At 60.0% G+C, this 18,297-nt stretch overlaps 1 protein-coding gene across 3 annotated transcripts in view; it reads left to right on the top strand.

The window, feature by feature from the left end:
• Positions 1-3,540: 3,540 nt before the first annotated feature.
• Positions 3,541-18,297, top strand: part of ADAMTSL2 (ADAMTS-like 2) — a 42,363-nt gene continuing 27,606 nt past the window's right edge. Inside the window, exons 1-8 of one of the 3 annotated variants that reach the window (XM_011931119.1) lie at positions 3,541-3,936; positions 7,875-8,114; positions 8,726-8,868; positions 9,671-9,746; positions 10,964-11,066; positions 11,787-11,932; positions 12,067-12,190; positions 16,024-16,104. In XM_011931119.1, coding sequence (XP_011786509.1) covers positions 8,025-8,114; positions 8,726-8,868; positions 9,671-9,746; positions 10,964-11,066; positions 11,787-11,932; positions 12,067-12,190; positions 16,024-16,104 — 763 coding nt within the window. In that variant the 5' untranslated portion in view covers positions 3,541-3,936; positions 7,875-8,024. Of the gene's footprint in view, positions 3,937-5,974; positions 6,243-7,874; positions 8,115-8,725; positions 8,869-9,670; positions 9,747-10,963; positions 11,067-11,786; positions 11,933-12,066; positions 12,191-16,023; positions 16,105-18,297 lie in introns of those variants that run through there. The other 2 variants (XM_011931118.1, XM_011931120.1) reach the window with 2 other exon arrangements.

Here is an 18,297-nt window from a genome sequence, read left to right as displayed (position 1 = left end):
TGCTTTATAGAGGCCCTGAAATGCCTGGAATGTTAGGCAGCTCCCGCCTCCCAACAGCTGTCTGTCTGCCCAGCCCAGGAGGGCTGGCTGGCAGCTGCATTTGCGTCCTCTACATTTTGAACACCTGACCTACAGCACTGGGTCACCCCAAGCACAGCAATCCTTGTGCCTGGGCTCTCCGTGGGGCCCACGGAGGCTCCCCCACAGTTGTTGAGAGGGGCACAGGCTTTGCTGCCTTCCACCTGCTCCTCGGGGGTCCCCATGCCTGCCTGGACTGCCACTCAGGGTCCTCCCCCGTGCAGCGTGACATGGCTCTGCGTGTGCCTCTGCGGCCAGGGCTGCGATGAGCAATCCGACATTGTCCTCAGCTGCAGGCTGAAGATGAGCAGCACACCACCCCCCGCTTCTGAACACCTGCCAAGTGAGCCAGGCGAGGGGCTCGGCCCATCCCAGCTCCGGGACCTCTGTGTGCCCTTGGCCCTGGGAGCCTCAGTGTCCTCGTCTGCAGAATGGAGCTTGAGGGATGCCTACCTTCCAGGGTTGCTGCAGGAGCTGAAGAATGCACAGATGTGAACAGCTCAGCTGCCAGCCCGGCCTCTGGCAAGGGCTCTCTAATGTCTGTTCTGTGAACCAGGGACTCCTCACCCTCTGAAGCAGGGAGACCCATCTTCCATTTACAGAGACCCAGGAACTGCGAGACGGGTTGGGGCTCGAACCTGAGCTTGCCCAAACTGCACATCTGTTACCTGCTCCCTTCTGCAGGGCTGTGAGATGGTGCCTGGCAAATGTCACTCACTGAGTGTGACTGAGAGGGGACAGCCACACCTGGGTCAGCAGCAGCCCCAGCACACAGTTTCTTCTGGGGACCTGAAAATTCAGCTCCTGGGACCTAGCCTGCCCTTGGGAACGAGACTTGTGGCAGGGTTGCAGCTGGTGGGGATACCCTCAGGGAGCCCTTGTGGATAGGAGACTCTTTTGCAGGCTTGCTGGGAAGCCTTTCACCTTTGCTGTGGTTCCTCCCAGAGCTGTCTCCCAGACAGCAGGGCTCTGCCCAACCCCAGCCCAAGGCCACACCAGGGCTGCTCAGGTCCCTATCTGTGCTCCAGATCTGGAGACAGAGGAGCCTCTTTCTCCTAGAGTCTCAGACCAGGAATGGCCTAAGCAATCTCTGCTAGCCACAGGCCTGAGCTCCCCCAACTCGAGCTTTCAGCATTGGCCTAACAGAAAATGCCTCCTCAGGAGAAGGAAGAGGAGGAGAAACAAGTTCTGTGGTCTGGCATCAGCTGGTCACCCCGGGGACTGCAGTCACCTCCTCAGGGCAGGCTCTGATTGGGGGTGTAGGGGTACCACCCAGGGCTGTCCATTCACCACTTGTGGGCTGAGCCACGGCAGGGCTGATGTTAGCAGGGAGCACTCCCAGAGGGGAATTGGAGCCCTGTGTGTGTGCTGGGAGGACAGACAGCAGGCCAGCCCAGACCCGTACCTCTCAGTGAACCAAAGGCTGCTCCTGCCCTCTTTGCAGGCCTTGCATCTCTGTTGGTCCCAGCCTGTTGTCTGCCCCAGCTTGCCTCTCTACATGGAAACTTGCCCCTCCTGGGCACTACATCCCTGGGTTTGGCTCTCTTGCCCCTTGCAGGGAAAGGAGAAGCTGAGTCAGGGCTCACAAGGCTCTGGGCTACAGGAACAGCAGTGGAGGCTATTGGGGAGGGTCCTGCTGCTGGTCCTGGTGGGCAGGCTGAGCACGTCCTGCTGTTCTGGGCTCTCCTGGGACCCAGGTGCATTCCATCCTGGACCAATGACAGGTACCCCATCCTAGCCCCAGACATCTCACAGGCACACTCAAGAGACAATCTGAGAAAGTTGGCCAGGCTGAGATGGACCAGGCTGAGAAAGTCCACTCTGGCCTCAGACAGGCGGGGTCCAAGCCTTGGCCTCAGCTTCCTTCTCTGACTGGGCGTGACAGTGTCACCTGATGTGGCATTGTCAGGATGGAGTATGACAGCAGAGTAGACATAGGCCCTGGGCTACCTGTTGGGCTCAGAGCAAAGCAGGTGCAGAGCCCTTCCCTTCTCCACCACCATCCCAGGCCCTTCTCCCGTACGGACTCATTTCAGTCTCACGAGAGTCCAGCATAGGGAGTGCCTTCTCACCCCCACTTCACAGGTGAGGAAGCTGAGGCACAGAGAAGTGTCTGCCCTCACCCAAAGTCACCCAGCTGGAGAGAGACAGAGTCAGGATTTGAACCCAAGGAGTCTGGCTCCAGGCATCCCACGTGACGCTGCCGTTGCCGTGCTATCGGAAGAGCTGCTGCTTCCTATTCTGAGCCTGCACGCTGAGCCTCTAAGACGGGGCCCTTCTCGGTGTCGGGATCCAAGGTCCTGGGTTTCCTGCTTCCCCCGGCTGTGACACCAGTGGCTGCCCACCCCTGGTCACTGTGGGTGGCATGAGAGAAAGAGTTCACTGGCTGGGTGACGTCCTCCTGTCCCCAGCAGATGTCCCTGACATGGGGCATCTCTGGGGGTCATGGCCGCGTGCAAGCAGAGCCCCCGAGGGGCTGCCGGGGGCTGGGGTTCTTCCAGTTGACCAGCTTTCAGATGACATCTCCAGCAGTCCTGGTGCCCAGAAGGGGCCTCAGGGCTGCTGAGGAGAAGAGGGGAGGCAGGAGCCCCCACCTCTGCTTTTGTCTCACTTGTCTCTTGAGTGTGCCTGTAAGATGTCTGGGGCTAAAAAAGGACCTTGACCTTGTGCAACAGATCAGGAAACCAGGCCTGTCAGGGACAAGTGGCCTGAAGTGACCTGGCCAGCCAGTGGTCGTGCATGGACCTGGGACTAGCCAGGGAAGGCGGGGGAAGCTCTTCCCGTATGTCCAGCCCCGGGGGGCCTCAGGGACAGCTGGCTTCTATCCTGGGTCAGGAAGGAAGCTCAGGGAGAGGGATGGCCCTTGGGGTTGCCGAGGCCCCCTCACTCTTCCCCTGGGGCTGCCTTCTGAGTCCTGGTCCTCTTCCTGGCCTGCCAGCCACCTCCCAGCTGGCCACATGGTCCCTTGGTGGCCCCATCCCAGTTGGGTGTGAGAACTCTGGCTGGGTCTGCCCAGGAGGCTCCTAGGATGTTCTGGGTCCTGGGCTGGCAGCACAGAAGAACCACAGGATACCAGGGAAGGTGGTATTGGTGGGCCACTCTCAAGGCCGTGGCCGGCCAGCCCTATCAGCCAGGTGAACCACACTATACACATAAATTTGCTAGGCCTGCTAGGCCTCTGGGTGCCAGAGAGGGGACCCACCTCCCACAGCTTGGGCCACGTCCTTAAACTCCTGAACCTGCCGTGGCCACTTTGCTGTAAGGACAGGCCCTGCTCCCACTGTGGCCGCCTAACACCATCCCCAGGGAACCTCCAAAATGGTCCACCACGGCCCACCGGCCCCTCTGCCCCAAGCCTACTTCTCCATCCCCGCCTTGTTTTCCCTCGAACCCCGCCCTCCTGGGCATCCCCTCCACATATTCCTGCTGTCCTGTTTCTAAGTTCCTCAGATATCTGGAAAACACAAGTGGAGACAATCCCCTTCTTTTTTTTTTTCTTTTTGAGATGGAGTCTCACTCTTTCACCCAGGCTGGAGCGCAGCGGCGAGATCTCGGCTCACTGCAACCTCCGCCTCCCGGGTTCAAGCGATTCTCCTGCCTCAGCCTTCTGAGTAGCTGGGATTACAGGTGCCCACCACCACGCCCAGCTAATTTTTGTATTTTTAGTAGAGATGGGGTTTCACCATGTTGGCCAGGCTGGTCTCAAACTCCTGACCTCAAGTTATTCACCTGCCTCAGCCTTCCAAAGTGCTGGGATTACAGGCATGAGCCACTACGCCTGGCCAACAATCCCCTTCTAAAGGCAGGTGGTGTCTCCAGCACCAGGGCCATACGGCTGCAACACCCCTGCAAGCGCCGGTGGGTGTGTGCTGAGACCATCCTACACGAGGGAAGCCATGGGAGGCCAGGAATTTGCAGGCCAAAGAGGGAGCCTGGAGAGTGGGGGACTCACCTCAACAGCACTCCCTAAGGTACCAGGAGTCCCTGGCATCAGGAGCTGCCACAGCACCTGCTACGTGACAGTCATGGCTCCCTCCGGGCCTCAAGTCTGGGGGCTCTGGGGTGAGGGGTGGGGGTGGTGTGGAAGCGTGGCTGGCCAGGGGAGCTGGGGCCTGGAGGGTCACACGCCTGCAATAGGTCACAGAGCCAGGGGATGGCTGGCCCCACAGACCCGTCTCCCAGGTGGCCAGCCTGCAGCCTGTGCCGTCCTGCTGAGCCAAGAGAAGACACTGGGAGTGTTTGTGTTGGTAGGCTGTGGGGTGCCTCCCAAGGGAAACCATTAGTCACCCTGGCGCTGGCTGGATGTGAGGCCACAAACGCCAGCAGAGCTCAGGGACTGTGCCAAGGGGTGCAAGGCCTGGCGGTCACCAGAAGAGAGAGGAACGGGATGGTAGAGGCTCCCAGAGTGAGTGCAATCCGGTCATGTGAGAGGGACTGTGTGTGTGTGTGCGTGTGTGTGTGTGTGTGTGTGTGTGTGCTGGGTGACAGGTGCCACCATGTCTGTGCTTCAGCATAGCGACCCCAGGGGGCAGTGTGGGCCTGGGTTAGGGTTAGGGTTAGTCCTGGTTCTGTGACTAGGAGCAGCCACCATGTACCCCAGTGGCCCCAGTGGGGGAACGAGATGAATAAGACCTGCCTGCCCGAGGGTCCCGGGGAGAGGAACTTAAAGAACCCAGCAGAGGAGAAGACCCGACTCCCAGACTCCCAGGAGCACTGGCATCCCAGCCCTGCCTGCTGGAGAGATGACTCGGCCCTGGAACCTCAGTTCCTCCACCTGTGAAATGTAGATCGTAAAGGTGGATGCTGGCCTCACAGCTCTGGGCCTGTAGGACAAGCCGGGCAGAGGGCAGAGGGCAGAGGGTATTATCACTTTCGCTACATTACTGGTGGCTTTTCTTCCCAGCCTTTCTGGTGGGTGGTCAGACACAGGGCAGAACTTCCTCAAGAAGGCAGCTGAAGGGACTCACAAGGTTATTCCAGCCGGGAGGACAGAGGGAAGGAGAAGGGTCTTCCAGGCACCGCTGTGGGCCCAGGACATCTGCTGCATGGAGGCAGGGGCATGGATGAAAAAATACAGATGACCTGATGGAACGGTGCCCCAGCTTCCTCCTCCTCCCCGTTTTGGAGGTGCCTCTGTTTGCTGATGATGGGCTCTGGGGAAGGTGGTGTGCAGAGGCTAGGTGCCCAGCCTTGCTTTAGGAAAGCCTCACAAAGTCTGGGGCCTGTCCGGGGTTTCCCAGGGGAGCTCTGCCGCTCCACCCACTCTCACTCTGCTCTGTGCCCTGGCTCAGCCGGAACAGGGGCTCGAGCTCCAGGCCTGGCCTGCCAGGGGCTGCCAAGTTGGTGCCGGACATCTGCAGAATCCCTGTGCCCGTCTGCCCTGGCCCTGGCTGCTCTAACCATCTGGTCAGCAGGCCATGGGCACATCTGTCTGCTCCCTGGAGCCCTTGGTTCACTCTTGCTGGGTCTCCCTCGGTCCCTCCACCTGCTTAGGCCCCTGCATCTCAGGAGCTTTCTGAGGCTGGTGACCTGGGGCATGGTCGTCCCCCGGAAGTTCAGCCTTTGCCTCATACATCCCAGACCCCATTCTCAGGAGCCCCAGGGACAGGGCCCGCTCTGGAGGCAGAAGTCGGACAGGCGGGGCTGGAGTTTTGCCATTGCCAGCCTCCCCGGTAACCTCAGGCCAGCGGCTGCTCCGTCTGGACACCCGACATGTGGTCCCCAGTTCTGGACCCGGGAAGAAGGCCTCCCTGCTCGCCGCTCCTGGGCCGCCGCCGCCGGCAGCAGCCAACAGGCAGCTGGGCCGGTCTGGCCGGGCTCCAGAGGCGCAGAGCGGGTTAAAGTGTGCGCCAGGCCGGCCGGCGCGGGCGGGGGAGCGGCCTGGTGGGAAGTGTGAGTTCCTCCCCGTCTGCCTGACAGCTATAAAGGCGGCCGCCGGCGCAGAGCCGCCACTGGGCTGCGCCCCTCCCGGGAACCCCCTCTCTTGGATGCTCTTTGAAGTGGGAGAGGGAGGCGGCGCGGGGGAGGAGGGGAAGGGGAGAGGGAGGCCGGGCCGCAGCCTCTGCACTCACGCCGCCCCCGCACGCACAGCGCACCTGGCGCCGTCTGCCCTCCGCAGCGCTCGCCCCTTTCTCTGGGAGGACAACCTGCTGACCCGAAGCCAGGTAGGCCACCTCGTCCCAGTCCCCCTCACGTTGCAGCGTCCACCAGGCCAGCCCACTGCTCAGAGTGGGGCTGGGGGTAGGACCACCCCGCGCCCTCTGGAGCCGTTACATAACGTGGGGAGGCTTGTGGGGAGGGGTCGGGCCGCAGAGCACGGGGCAGGGTGGGCTCTCAGCAGCTAGCCTTGTGGGCCCGAAGCTCTGTGTGCACGGCAGACCTATCTGCTGCCGCCAGCCGCTGCTTTTGGACCCCAGGGAGGGAGGGATCCCTGTGAGCGAGGCCTGGCCGGAAGCCAGCGGTGTCTGGAAGCCTTAATGAAAAGCAAGTGTGAGGCCGGCTGGCACCTGTCTTCAGCCGGCAGGCAGAGGCTGGGGCACCCGTTAGCCAATGGCACAGTGGAGGGGGCTCCTGTGGGTGTGAGGCTGGGAGTACAGGTGGAGGTCTGCAGGGGAGGGAGCTGGGGGGCAGGCGGCGGGGGCAGGGGAGGTCAAGGACTCAGGCTCCCCACTCCAGGGTGCACTGCCACATCCTCCGGGCTGCAGCGGTGTCCTTGGAGTAATCCCTGAAAATCTGCAGGTGTCCGGCCTGCAGGGAAACTCTTCAAGTTGGATGGAGGCTGCTGAGGAGGGAGGGGCAGAGCCAGAGTTGGCCTCTGGGCTGGCAAGGGTGAGGGATGGCCTCCATGCTTTCTTCCCCTGGAACTGACCAGGCATGGGGGTCGAGTCCCTGGGTTTGCTAGTGTCCTACCTTGCTGTGTGGCTCTGAGCAAGTTGGTTCCCCTCTCTGGGCTCCAGGTTATGGGTGCAGGCTGCGTGGTTTCTGAAATCCCTTCTCACCTAACTCGTTGGCAAGTGACACTCAGCACCTGAGCAAGGCCTGGACAGAGGCCATGGCGGATCTCTGTCCTTCCCTTCCACAGGGCAGGGTCGGGGCTGAGGAGGGGGTGGGGAGGGCTGAGGGCCCAGAAGCTGGACAGTCCCTTCCAATGGGCTTGCTTTGACCTCTGGCAGGTGTTTTGAGCCAGGGTGCTGGCTGCTGGGAGGAAGTTGGCTGTGTGGCCCTGGACTGCTGACATGCTGGCACAAACTATACCTCCTCCTGCCCCGCCCCTCCCCCAATTCCATGTCTCCGGGGATGGGGAGGCGGCATAGGTACCTGGGTTCTGCCTCACCTGAGTGCCATCTGTTGCTGGATGCTGACTGTGGAGCTGCTTGTCTAGGGCGAGGCTGCATGTTCCCCTGGGACCTGGCCAAGCCCATCCCCATGCACTGACCCTCAGCAGCCAGTGGCAGAGGCCATTCTCCTACGAGGCCAGCAAGAGCTGAGCCAGTCAAAATCCCAAGGTGCTCCTGCCAAGGGGCTGGACTGAGCCCAGGCCCATTCCTTTGAGCCACAGCCTTTCCCCTCGCCTGGGTCCCCAGCCCCCTCAGCCGAGGCTGTCTGTCTCTAGGGGGCTCGAGGACTTGGAGGCAAAGCGTGGCATGCTTCCCTTCATGCCCTTGGATCAAGGGTGGCGCAGGCTTAGCACGCACACCACCGCTGGGTGTCTTGCCTGCAGCAGGCATTGCTAATCATTCTCCAAGCTGCTTCTTGCTAAGCTTAGACGGGGGCAGGGGGTTCATCCTTCCCAGCAGGGTCTGCCAGGCAACCACGACCAACTAGTCCCAGATAACCTTGAGGCCTGGGCACTGGCTGGGCCCTGAGGGCTCTTCCCAAAGCATACCCTGGTCATCTGGAAGAGGAGCGGAGCTTGCCTGGTGGTGACAGTGGCCTTGCTTCCTAGGATGGACGGCAGATGGCAATGTTCCTGCTGGACCTGGTCCCTGCTGGTTCTGGCAGTTGTGGCTGGGGACACAGTGTCAACCGGGTCCACGGTGAGTGTGGTGTTGTGGTCTGGGGGCTCGTACCAGTCCCCTCCCCAAGTGCTGTGGTCGCTCCCAGATGGACTGGCTTGGAGGGGGCTGTGTGGGCACGTGTCCCAGGTCCCAGAACCCCTCTTGGCTCCTAGAAACTTCTTTCCAGAGCCAGTCAGATCTTTCTGTGAACAGGGCCCCTGGCTAGTGTGGAGCCCCTGGTGACTTGGCAGGAGAGGGCTGAGGGGGCTGAGTACTTCCCTTCCAAGTGAAGGCCCCAGCATGGCCAGGGTGGGCTGTGTCCTGCAGAACGCAGATGGGCCCTGAACTGCTCCAGGGAAAGTGAGGACAGTTAGGTGCAGCCCCAGGAGCTTGCCAAGACCCCAGGCCATCCTAGACCTTAAGGTCAAAGAGGCCCTCTTTGACCTGTGGCCCACAGTTCCTTGGGGGTTCCCCTCAGTGCCACCCAGGAGATCTGAACCCAAGCTGCCGAGTGACCCTACAGGGGGGTCCAGCCAGGGGGCTATGTTCTCTAGTCCTGCTGACGGTGATGCCCTCGGGCATGGGGTGGGGGCAGGCTGGTCCTGCTGGGCACTCGAGCCCTCTACCCTCTGGGGATCCCTCTCATCCAGGACAATAGCCCGACGTCCAATAGCCTGGAGGGGGGCACGGATGCCACGGCCTTCTGGTGGGGGGAGTGGACCAAGTGGACGGCGTGCTCCCGCAGTTGCGGAGGTGGGGTGACATCCCAGGAACGGCACTGCCTGAAGCAGAGGTGCGAGGTGGGGCACATGGCCCTGAGGGCTGGCATGAGGGCAGGGCAGCGGGCAGAAGAGGGCGGTTGGCCCTTCAGCCTGGTGGCTTCTCCCCCTGGGAGGGTTCTCGGGTTGGGGGCAGCACAGGCTGAGATCCCCCATCAGCTTCTGCTGGATGCAGCTATGGATGGACCCCGGCACTGGTGCGCTGGGGTCCTTCATGCTTCAGGGCACCAGGGAAGCCCTTTCATGAGAGGGCAGGAGCCATTTCTAGAGGTCTGTCCTGGAGGTGGAGAACCACCCTGCCCTCTCTTCTGAAGACCTGAGTGAGGGTCTTTAGAGAATGCCAGGGAGCCTCAGGAGAAGCAGAGGACTGGCAGTGAAAGCCTCCACTGCCACATGGACCTGGCTCCTATCTGACCTGTGCTACTCCCTTGCTGTGTGACCTTGGGCAAGTCACTTAACCTCTCTGGGCATCAGTTTTCTCATCCACGGCATGGAGAGCGTGCTGGTCCCACCTCATGCTTCTGAGAACACACGTGTGTGTGCACCTGGGCACAGGCCTGGCACGCAACTCATGTGGTGGTTTCAGTTCTGTGTACTGAGCCCCCGTGCTGTGTGCCGCTGATGTAGAAGTGAATCAAATCTCATTCTCCCTCGGCTCTGGTGTGTGTATGGGGTGGGAGTTGAGTAGAGAAGAAGGGAGCCCTCTGGGTCATGGGAATCGGGAGATTCTGGACCCCAGTGGCCGTGGGGCCAGCCCAGGCGACATTCCTGAAACTCCTCTGCAGCTCTCACTCCGAGCCTGCATCTTTCTGCCAGGAGGAAGTCCACCCCAGGCCCCGGGAACAGGACCTGCACGGGCACGTCGAAGCGGTACCAGCTCTGCAGAGTGCAGGTGAGGCCCAGCCCGGGGCAGGGGCACCATGGCCTGCTCTCCCCGTCATCGTGCAGTTTTCAGGGGGTCTTCCAGGTGGCTCCCGGGCCTCCTGGGCATTCTGTTCTGGGCCTGCTCTTCAAGGAGAGCCCAGGAGCAGGGTTGAAGAGAAGGCTGCGGGGGGCCCTGGGCTAGGACGGAGCCATCCACTGTCCAGACCACTGTCTGTGTGCCCGCATGTGCTCAGCAATGCTGGGACGGGCGGACTCACTGTGTTCCTGGAACTTCAAGTGCAGCCTCAAGGTTTGGGGTCTCTGGTTGCAGCTCCACTTTACTCACAACATTCCTGCACCTGGTGCTCACAGAGACCCAGCAGTTGCCAGGCTTCCCCGTCCCATGAAACAGTACCCCCCACCCCATAAAACAGTTCCCTGGGCTGCTCTTGGAGCCCTTCTACTCCAGCCCCCATCAGCTTCCTTGGGTAGCCGAGGCTGGAGAGGAGGTGTTGACTCTGACCAGGCAGCTCCCAGTGAGGCCTTGGGCAGTTGGAACCTGAACACCTTTCCAAGGACTGCCGGGCGTGAGGCTGGGGCATGTCGAGCTGGGGTCTGGGCCTCCCAGAGTAGCTCATGTGGCTTGCCTGGTCAGGGAAGGCGGAGCGGCTGGAGGTCTCTCTGTCTGTGTGTCTCAGGGGGTGTGTGCTCCCGTGCAGGGAGTGAGGGGCTGGAGGGAGGCAGGTAGCCACAGCTTCTGTGTTGGTGTCACCTGGTCAGCTGCCCTCCTAGGATGGCGCAACCAGGGGTTGGGGGAAGGGCATTTATGAGCTCCAGCATGAGAGGGACCCAGGTTTGAGCTCTGGCACCAGCATGACTAAGAGTCTCTTGTCTGCAAGCTGGGTTCCTCTTCCTGCAGTCAGAACCACGATCTTCCTGCACCCTTGCCAGCCATAGTGGGGTCGTGTCCCCTCCACCGCAAGACTGGGAGAAGGCGTGGTGGGGAATGGGAGGGTTGCGTCTAGAGTGGGCGGAGGGCTGGCGTGGAGGGCGGAGCCGCCCTTCCCTGTGTCCTTGCTCCCTCTGGAGAGTGCGTGGGAGCGCGCAGGAGCCCGAGAGGCCACCCCGTGGGCCGTGGCCCCCACACGGCTGTCCCGGCTGCAGCCACTTCCTGCTTAGCCTGGACAAAAATGCCTTTGTCGGGCCGAGTTCCTCCTGGAGCCTCCCTGTGCCCTCACTTCCCAGGAGTGTCCGCCGGACGGGAGGAGCTTCCGCGAGGAGCAGTGCGTCTCCTTCAACTCCCACGTGTACAACGGGCGGACGCACCAGTGGAAGCCTCTGTACCCGGGTACCTGCCGCCCTGGGGACCCACCTTGCAGGGAGCTGACTGAGCTTTGGGGGTAGCCCTTCTGGCACCTGGGACCAAACTCGACGGGTGGGCAGGTGGGGACATGGAGGTGGTCAGACAAGGAGCCAGGAATGAACCTGGGTCTCCTGAGCCCTGGCCCAGGGGTCTGTCCCCTCCCCCATGACCCACGACATCAACGCAGGACAGATTACGGGGCTGAGTTCCCTGTAGGCCTGACCTCTGAGGGCAATGGTGGCTCTCCCACTTACTGTCTCCTGGGCACGGTCAGGAACCAGCCGAGACGATCCCAAATGGAGACCGCCCACGCGGTCCCATGGAAAGCAAGTACTTCAGGCAACAGCTTAAATGCTTCATCCTTCTCCTGTTCACCGGCAAGGGCCAGGGCTGGGGTGCCCAGGGCCAGCAGCACAGGGGTGTCGAGTTGGCTCAGACCTCCCGCAGAGGGGGAACCCCAGCGTGGGTCTCAGACGCTGCTCCCCACTCACAAGGAGGTAGAAGCCGGAACTCACGGGGCGTGGGCTGAGCCAGACAACCCAGCAGTTTCTGCCACTGAGACCTGGACAGGTCCCTTCTGTTCTCCAGGCCTGAGTTTCCCCATCGATGCAATGAAAGCTGTCTCAGAGGGAGGAAAAGGGAAGTCCCCTGAATCCGGCATTTCCTGTCCCGCTGAGACCTTCTGTCTCTGTCTCCCTCCACCAGACGACTATGTCCACATCTCCAGCAAACCGTGTGACCTGCACTGCACCACCGTGGACGGCCAGCGGCAGCTCATGGTCCCCGCCCGCGACGGCACATCCTGCAAGCTCACCGACCTGCGAGGGGTTTGCGTGTCTGGAAAATGTGAGGTTGTTAAACGTTGTAGCAAAAGTACCGCCGGTCTCACTGTGCTGACTGCCTGCCCGCCTGTGGGAGGCAGTGGCGGCCCCGGGGCCTGGCCACAGCGCCCTCCCAGCAGCCCTCTCCCTCTCCCTTCCTGCAGCCCATCGGCTGTGACGGGGTGCTTTTCTCCACCCACACACTGGACAAGTGCGGCGTCTGCCAGGGGGACGGTAGCAGCTGCACCCACGTGACGGGCAACTATCGCAAAGGGAACACCCACCTTGGTAAGGCAGCAGAGTGCCCTGAAGTCCAAGCAGAGCTGGGTCTGGAACTCGGGGGTCCTGAGTGTGCTCCTGTCTGCAGCCTCCTGGGTACCACTGAGCAAGTCTTTCCCCTCTAGAGGCACCCGATTCTGCATCCAGGCCCGGGCGAGCTGGCCCGGTGATTGTAGGCCTCTGTTGGTTTGCAAAAACGGGCAACCCTTTGTTGAGGACCTACTGGGTACCCGTGGACACTTGGCGTGGGGATCATATTTGCCCTTTGAGACAGCCGGCAGGGAGGTGTTGACGACGCCCTTTCTTTTTATTTTTAATTTTTTTTTTTCAGACAGAGTCTTGCTCTGTTGCCCAGGCTGGAGTGCCGTGGCTCGATCTGGGCTCACTGCAGCCTCTACCTCTGCCTCCCAGGTTCGAGCGATTCTCGATTCCTCAGCCTCCCGAGTAGCAGGGACTACAGGCACGTGCCACCACACCTGGCTGATTTTTGTATTTTTAGTGGAGACGGGGTTTCACCATGTTGGCCAGGCTGGTCTCGAACTCCTGACCTCAAGTGATCCACCCGCCTCTGTCTCCCAAAGTGTTGGGGTACAGGCATGAGCCACCATACCCGACTAACACCACACTTTAAAAAGGGAGAAACTGAGGCCTGAGACCCATTCTCTCTGCGGATATGAGATTTGACTCTGGCACGCTGGATTCTGGGGCCTGAGTTTCAGAGGGTCCCTGTCAGCTCCAGGCTGACCCAGCCCAGACCCCCTCCTTCCCTTGGGCAGCAGCTGTCCCCTTCCTAAGCTACAGGCATTCGGCCCGATGTTTGTGTCCAGCTCTGTCCCACCCTTCTGGGGGCGTGGGCGTCTGTGCATGGGACAGCACTTTCTACTTTTGGAGGGATGTCACTTGTAATGCTTGGCATTAGATTGAACACACTCTTGGGTCTGAAGAAATGCTTGAGGAATGGAACTGGGTTATTGCAACCTCCAGACTGGTGAAGGCAGGGCAGCTTCAGACCCACTTAGTAGATAGGGAAACCAAGGCCCAGAGTGGGAATAATCTATCAGGGTCCCAGTGAGACTAGTGAAGTCTGGATTAGAACCAGGCCTGTTAGGGCCACGGAGGACCCGGCGTGTTTTACAAGTGGAGGGAGTGACCTCCGCCTGCCACTGAGGGCTAACTGTGGTGTGAGTGTCAGCTCCAGGAGGTGCCAGTGGGAGAGCACTGGAGAGGATGGGGCTTGGACATGGGACCTAGGGACGGGCATGCTGGACTGACAAGGGACAGGGTTGGGGCAGAGCCACCAGGCAGGGGTGTGAGTAATGCGGGCTGGGTGCCCAGCAGGGTGAGGTGGGCAGAGGCCATTTTTTTTTTTTTTTTTTTTTTTTTTGAGACGGAGTCTCGCTCTGTCGCCCGGGCTGGAGTGCAGTGGCTGGATCTCAGCTCACTGAAAGCTCCGCCTCCCGGGTTTATGCCATTCTCCTGCCTCAGCCTCCTGAGTAGCTGGGACTACAGGCGCCCACCACCTCGCCCGGCTAGTTTTTGTATTTTTTAGTAGAGACGGGGTTTCACTGTGTTAGCCAGGATGGTCTCGATCTCCTGACCTCGTGATCCGCCCGTCTCGGCCTCCCAAAGTGCTGGGATTACAGGCTTGAGCCACCGCGCCCGGCCAAGAGGCCATTTCTTTGGAGGCCTCGCTATAGGAGGCGCTAAGGTGTCTGATTTTCCTCCCTTCCTCCCACAAACCTGCTTATACGGCCTCCTGCTGGACCCAGGGCATGCAGAGGGAGAGTGGGCACTGGGGCAGCATGTGTCTTATAGGGCATCTAGTGTGTGCCAGGCACTGTGCACACAGTGAGGCCTGAGACAGAGGGCTCACATTCTCGTGGAACTCAGCCTGGGGCCCAGGGACTGACGTGCAAACAACGCCCCTCATTCTGCATGCTCACAAGGTAACTCATTCATGCCTGGCAACAGCTCTACAAGGCTGCCACATGACTGTTGCTGAAATATACAGAAACAGGCAAAGAGAGGCTAAATAACTCATCCAAGGTCACACAGCCACAAGAGGCAGAACGGGGCCTGAACGCAGGCAGCCTGCTCCTGGCCTGTGGTCCTCCCAGCTGAGCCACACTCCTTCTCCGGACGAGCTGTGCTTGGTAACCATGCTGGGGGCCGTGGGATGGGCTGGGGTATTAAATGCTGAAGAATCTTGTGAGCAATCTTGTTAATTTGAAAATTAAATACAACAGCCTATATTTAACTACATTATATTTAAAACAAAGTCACCGCTTTCTAATCCTTTGACGTCTATAACTAATTTTTTTTTTTTTTTTGAGACGGAGTTTTGTTCTTGTTGCCCAGGCTGGAGTGCAATGATGCGATCTCAGCTTTCTGCAACCTCCGCCTTCTGGGTTCCAGCGATTCTCCTGCCTCAGCCTCCCAAATAGCGGGGATTACAGGCTCCCACCGTCATACCCGGCTAATTTTTTTTTTTTTTTGCATTTTTAGTAGAAACAGTGTTTCACCACATTGGCCAGGTTGGTCTCGAACTCCTGACCTCAGGTGATCCACCCGCCTCAGCCTCCCAAAGTGTATAACTATTTTATCTGTGTGGTAAAAACACCATATACGGGTGTGCTGCCGCCTCTCTTCCCAATGCCATGCCCAGTGACATCACATTGGTAGTGTAAACAAACATAGCTTCAGTCGCTTGCTTCAGGTTTATGTGTTGAAACCCAAAGAAGGGAAGAAAAAAGTTTTAAAATGAATTTTGAAGTTAGGCTGCCCAGTTACAGTAGCGTGAAACTGGCCACAGCAGGGGTGTTTACACCACGGAAACTGGCCAATGCTACAAGTCACAGCTCCTGTTTCCCCATGTCTCCAAAGAGCCTACCGTTAAACATTTTCCAGAGCACTGCTGTCCGTGAGGGACAGGTCAGGATCTCCAGAGACCTGTAGGTGTGATGGTGTTGGGGGAGGAATGACAGGCGGGTGCTGGCCTGCGGGAGACACTAACCCCGGCAGGGAGACCCACGCGGAGTCCTCCACTCCTGGAGGGATCAGGTGAAACAAGCGTCAAGCCTCAGGAAACGTCCAACCTGGAGAGCCCCTTCTTTCCTGGCCCAGGGCGTATTAAAATCTCTCCTTCTCCCCAGGCTCCTCCCTCAGCCACCTGCCAGCAACACCTCTCCTTCTCTCAGCACTTCCTCTCCAGACCCTTGGCTTCTTTCTAGCTGGGAGGACTGCGTGGCTGTCTCCCCACGGGCCTGGGGGCCTTGAAGGCAGGCTCTCAGCCGGCTGATATTGTCCGATCTGGACCTCAGCCTGGGGCCTGGTGCTTTGGAAGGGCGTAGGCAGAGTTGGAGATTCTATTTGCAGCTCTCCTTGTCCTTTCTCACCCACGTCTTTGAGTGTAGTGAGCCTTGAAAGTCAACGTGGTGTTGTGACAAGACAGGATTTTAAAACGGCAGTGATAATGCACGCAGGGAGCTGGGGCTCCATCGGCTGCCCAGGGTCTCCTGGGTGACACGTGGCAGAGCGGGACTGAACTCCCAGTGTGCTCCACGTCCCTGTGGCCCTCGCTGTCCCTCGGGAGGGGTTGGGGCAAGCATGGACGAGCCCTCCCGTGGCCTTGGTAGGAAGGGGTGAGCCTGGGCAGGTGCCCAGCTTGGTTGGTCAGTCTCTGCAATAGGACGGCTCTGAGCTGAGCTACCCACGCGGGCATGGGGTGCGGGTCAGCCTTTACACAGCCACCACTCACCCTCCAAAAGCTGTGGAGTGGGCGAGCGCCATCCAAGGGTGCCTTTCCAATCCAGAGGGGCTCACTGTCATCCATTTGCCTCCAGGTTACTCTCTGGTGACCCACATCCCGGCTGGCGCCCGAGACATCCAGATTGTAGAGAGGAAGAAGTCCGCTGACGTGCTAGGTAGGTGCGCAGCGTCTGGCGGCTGCCTCACTGAGCTTTTGGTTGTGGGGTGTTGTGCGTGGCAGAGAAGGGGCACTTGACCCTGGACCCCTTCCTCCAGGACAGGGGTGGGCCAGTGCCGTGGGCCTGGCTGCAGGAGCCAGAACTTGAGCCAGCTATGTGGGTGTGGCTGGGGTGCTTACAGGGGAGCTAGCTTTACCTCTGTGCATGGAAGGACCTTGAACTCAGAGCTGCTGGACAATGGGAGGGTGGTGATGTTGGGTAGGGAGTTCCCTGTCACTCAAGAGCCTGGCACAGGCAGAAGCTGGGGGCCGCTGCAGATGAGATCCCTGTGGGGTTCGAGGAGTGAGTCTCAGGAGGTGACGAGGTCAAGGTAGCACTGAGAGGAAGTCGGTGCAGAGGTAGCATTCCGACTCAGGTCTGGGGGCCTCGTGCTGATGTTCTTGCCATTAGTCAGTCTCCACTGGGAGGCTGGGCCGTGGGAGGGGAGTCCTCTAACCTGAGGATTCTGGAGTTATTGCCATGGTGGATGGGGTGGTGAGACCCCATCTTGGTGGCAGATTTTGAGTGTAGTGAGCCTTGGTGGCAAATTCTGGAAGGGCCCTTTGTGAAGCTGGATCATTGGCCGAACAACATGCCATGTCTGCACCCTTTGGGCCACGGTGGGCAGGTGCTGACGCCTGTGAGCTGCTCTGTGCTCGACCCTGCCCTTCATGGGGCGGGCTGGCGACCCAGGCTATAAGAGGATGCTGTTTCTGGACACAGGTGTAGCCCCAAACCTGATACTACCTGGGCTTACTCCCCCCACCGCCTCCCACTCCTCCTGAGAGCCAGAACTGGTGGGGTGAAGCCCGTCTCCTAAGTGGGTGCTGGAAGACGAGGCTTTGCTGAAGGTCTTCAGGCTGGGACCCACCTCGGGTTCTCCTGTCCCCTCTCCAGAGCCCAACGGCCAGCCCTCTGTATGTGCCCTGGGATCTGAGTGCCCCCACCCCAGCAGGTCTGTGCTGCAGACGCTGGCTCCACCACCCAACACCCTGGGGGCTGCTCCCTGGCCTGAGGGGGGAGCTGGGCCTCTCGCCAGGCCGGTTGCTTTGTCGCTTGCTTGCTGGGAGAGTGGAGAGGCCAGGAAACTCCACATTTTCTGAGCTGGCTGCAGAGCTCTCGCTCTTGAGACAGACGCATGGAAATACCAAGGGTGGCCTCGGAGCACTGGGAAAGCTGTAGGAAGGAAGGTCATTACTGTCAGGAAACAGGTTTTGGACGAGAGCCTCGGATTTAACCCTGCGCATATACCTGGAAACGGGGCCGAGACAGCCAGGCCCCAGCACACTCCCCTTGCAGAACTTGGACTCTAATGTGTGTTATCTTCTGACTTTTCTACGTTAAGGGGGTTTTTCAAGCAGACATGTCCTGCTTGTTGCGTCTGTCTGATAATAAATTAATTGCCCCGGCTCCTCTGTTCATATTGCATCAGGAATTTGGAAGTCGAACTCCTCTTCTCCCGTGGGCCAGTTCCTGGAACTGGCTTTAAGGACACCCTTTGGAAGACAGAGTGTCCCGAGTGCGGAGTCAGCCTCCTCCCTGCGTCCCCAGCCCTGGAGGCCCCCTGCCTCTTCTCACTCTCCATGGCCCCAGGGAGAATCAGTTCCCCCTGAAACCCCACCAACTCTGGGCATTTGTTCCCGTCTGCAGGGGTCACCGGGCTTCATGGGCCATTTGTTTCCATCCTGAGCTTCCATCAGGCTGGAGTCAGGCCCTGGGAGTGCCCACCCACCCGGCCCCAGGAAGAGGGCAGCTGAGATTGCGCCAGGCCGTTCTGGCCTGATTGAGCACCTCGGCCAGGCCCGGGTGCACGGGTTAATGGGTGAAGGGTCAGCATGGCCCTGCCTGCAAGGGCAGCAGGAAGTCTTTGCTCCTATGAAGAGGATGGAGCTGGCCAGCTCAGGGCGATCCCCAGGAAGGGCCTGGTGGTCAGCACCCCCCATGCGGGCCAGGCCAGGGCTGCAGCGTCACTCTGTGTGGACGACGGCAGGGGCACCCAGGACTCCTGCTGGTGAAATCGTTCATTCATCCATCCATTCACTGTGGCTAGCTTCCCTGGTGGACCAGCGGGGGTTCTGTGCTGGCCCATTTCCTGCTGTTTGGGAAGTCCACAGGGAGCTCGGGGCACTAAGGACGAGGCTGGACCCCTCC

This window comes from Colobus angolensis, unplaced genomic scaffold (genome assembly GCF_000951035.1).
Source record: "Colobus angolensis palliatus isolate OR3802 unplaced genomic scaffold, Cang.pa_1.0 Scaffold9, whole genome shotgun sequence".
Lineage (NCBI taxonomy): Eukaryota > Metazoa > Chordata > Mammalia > Primates > Cercopithecidae > Colobus > Colobus angolensis.
Note: the sequence above shows the minus strand (reverse complement) of the source record. Positions and strands in the feature narration are given on the sequence as shown.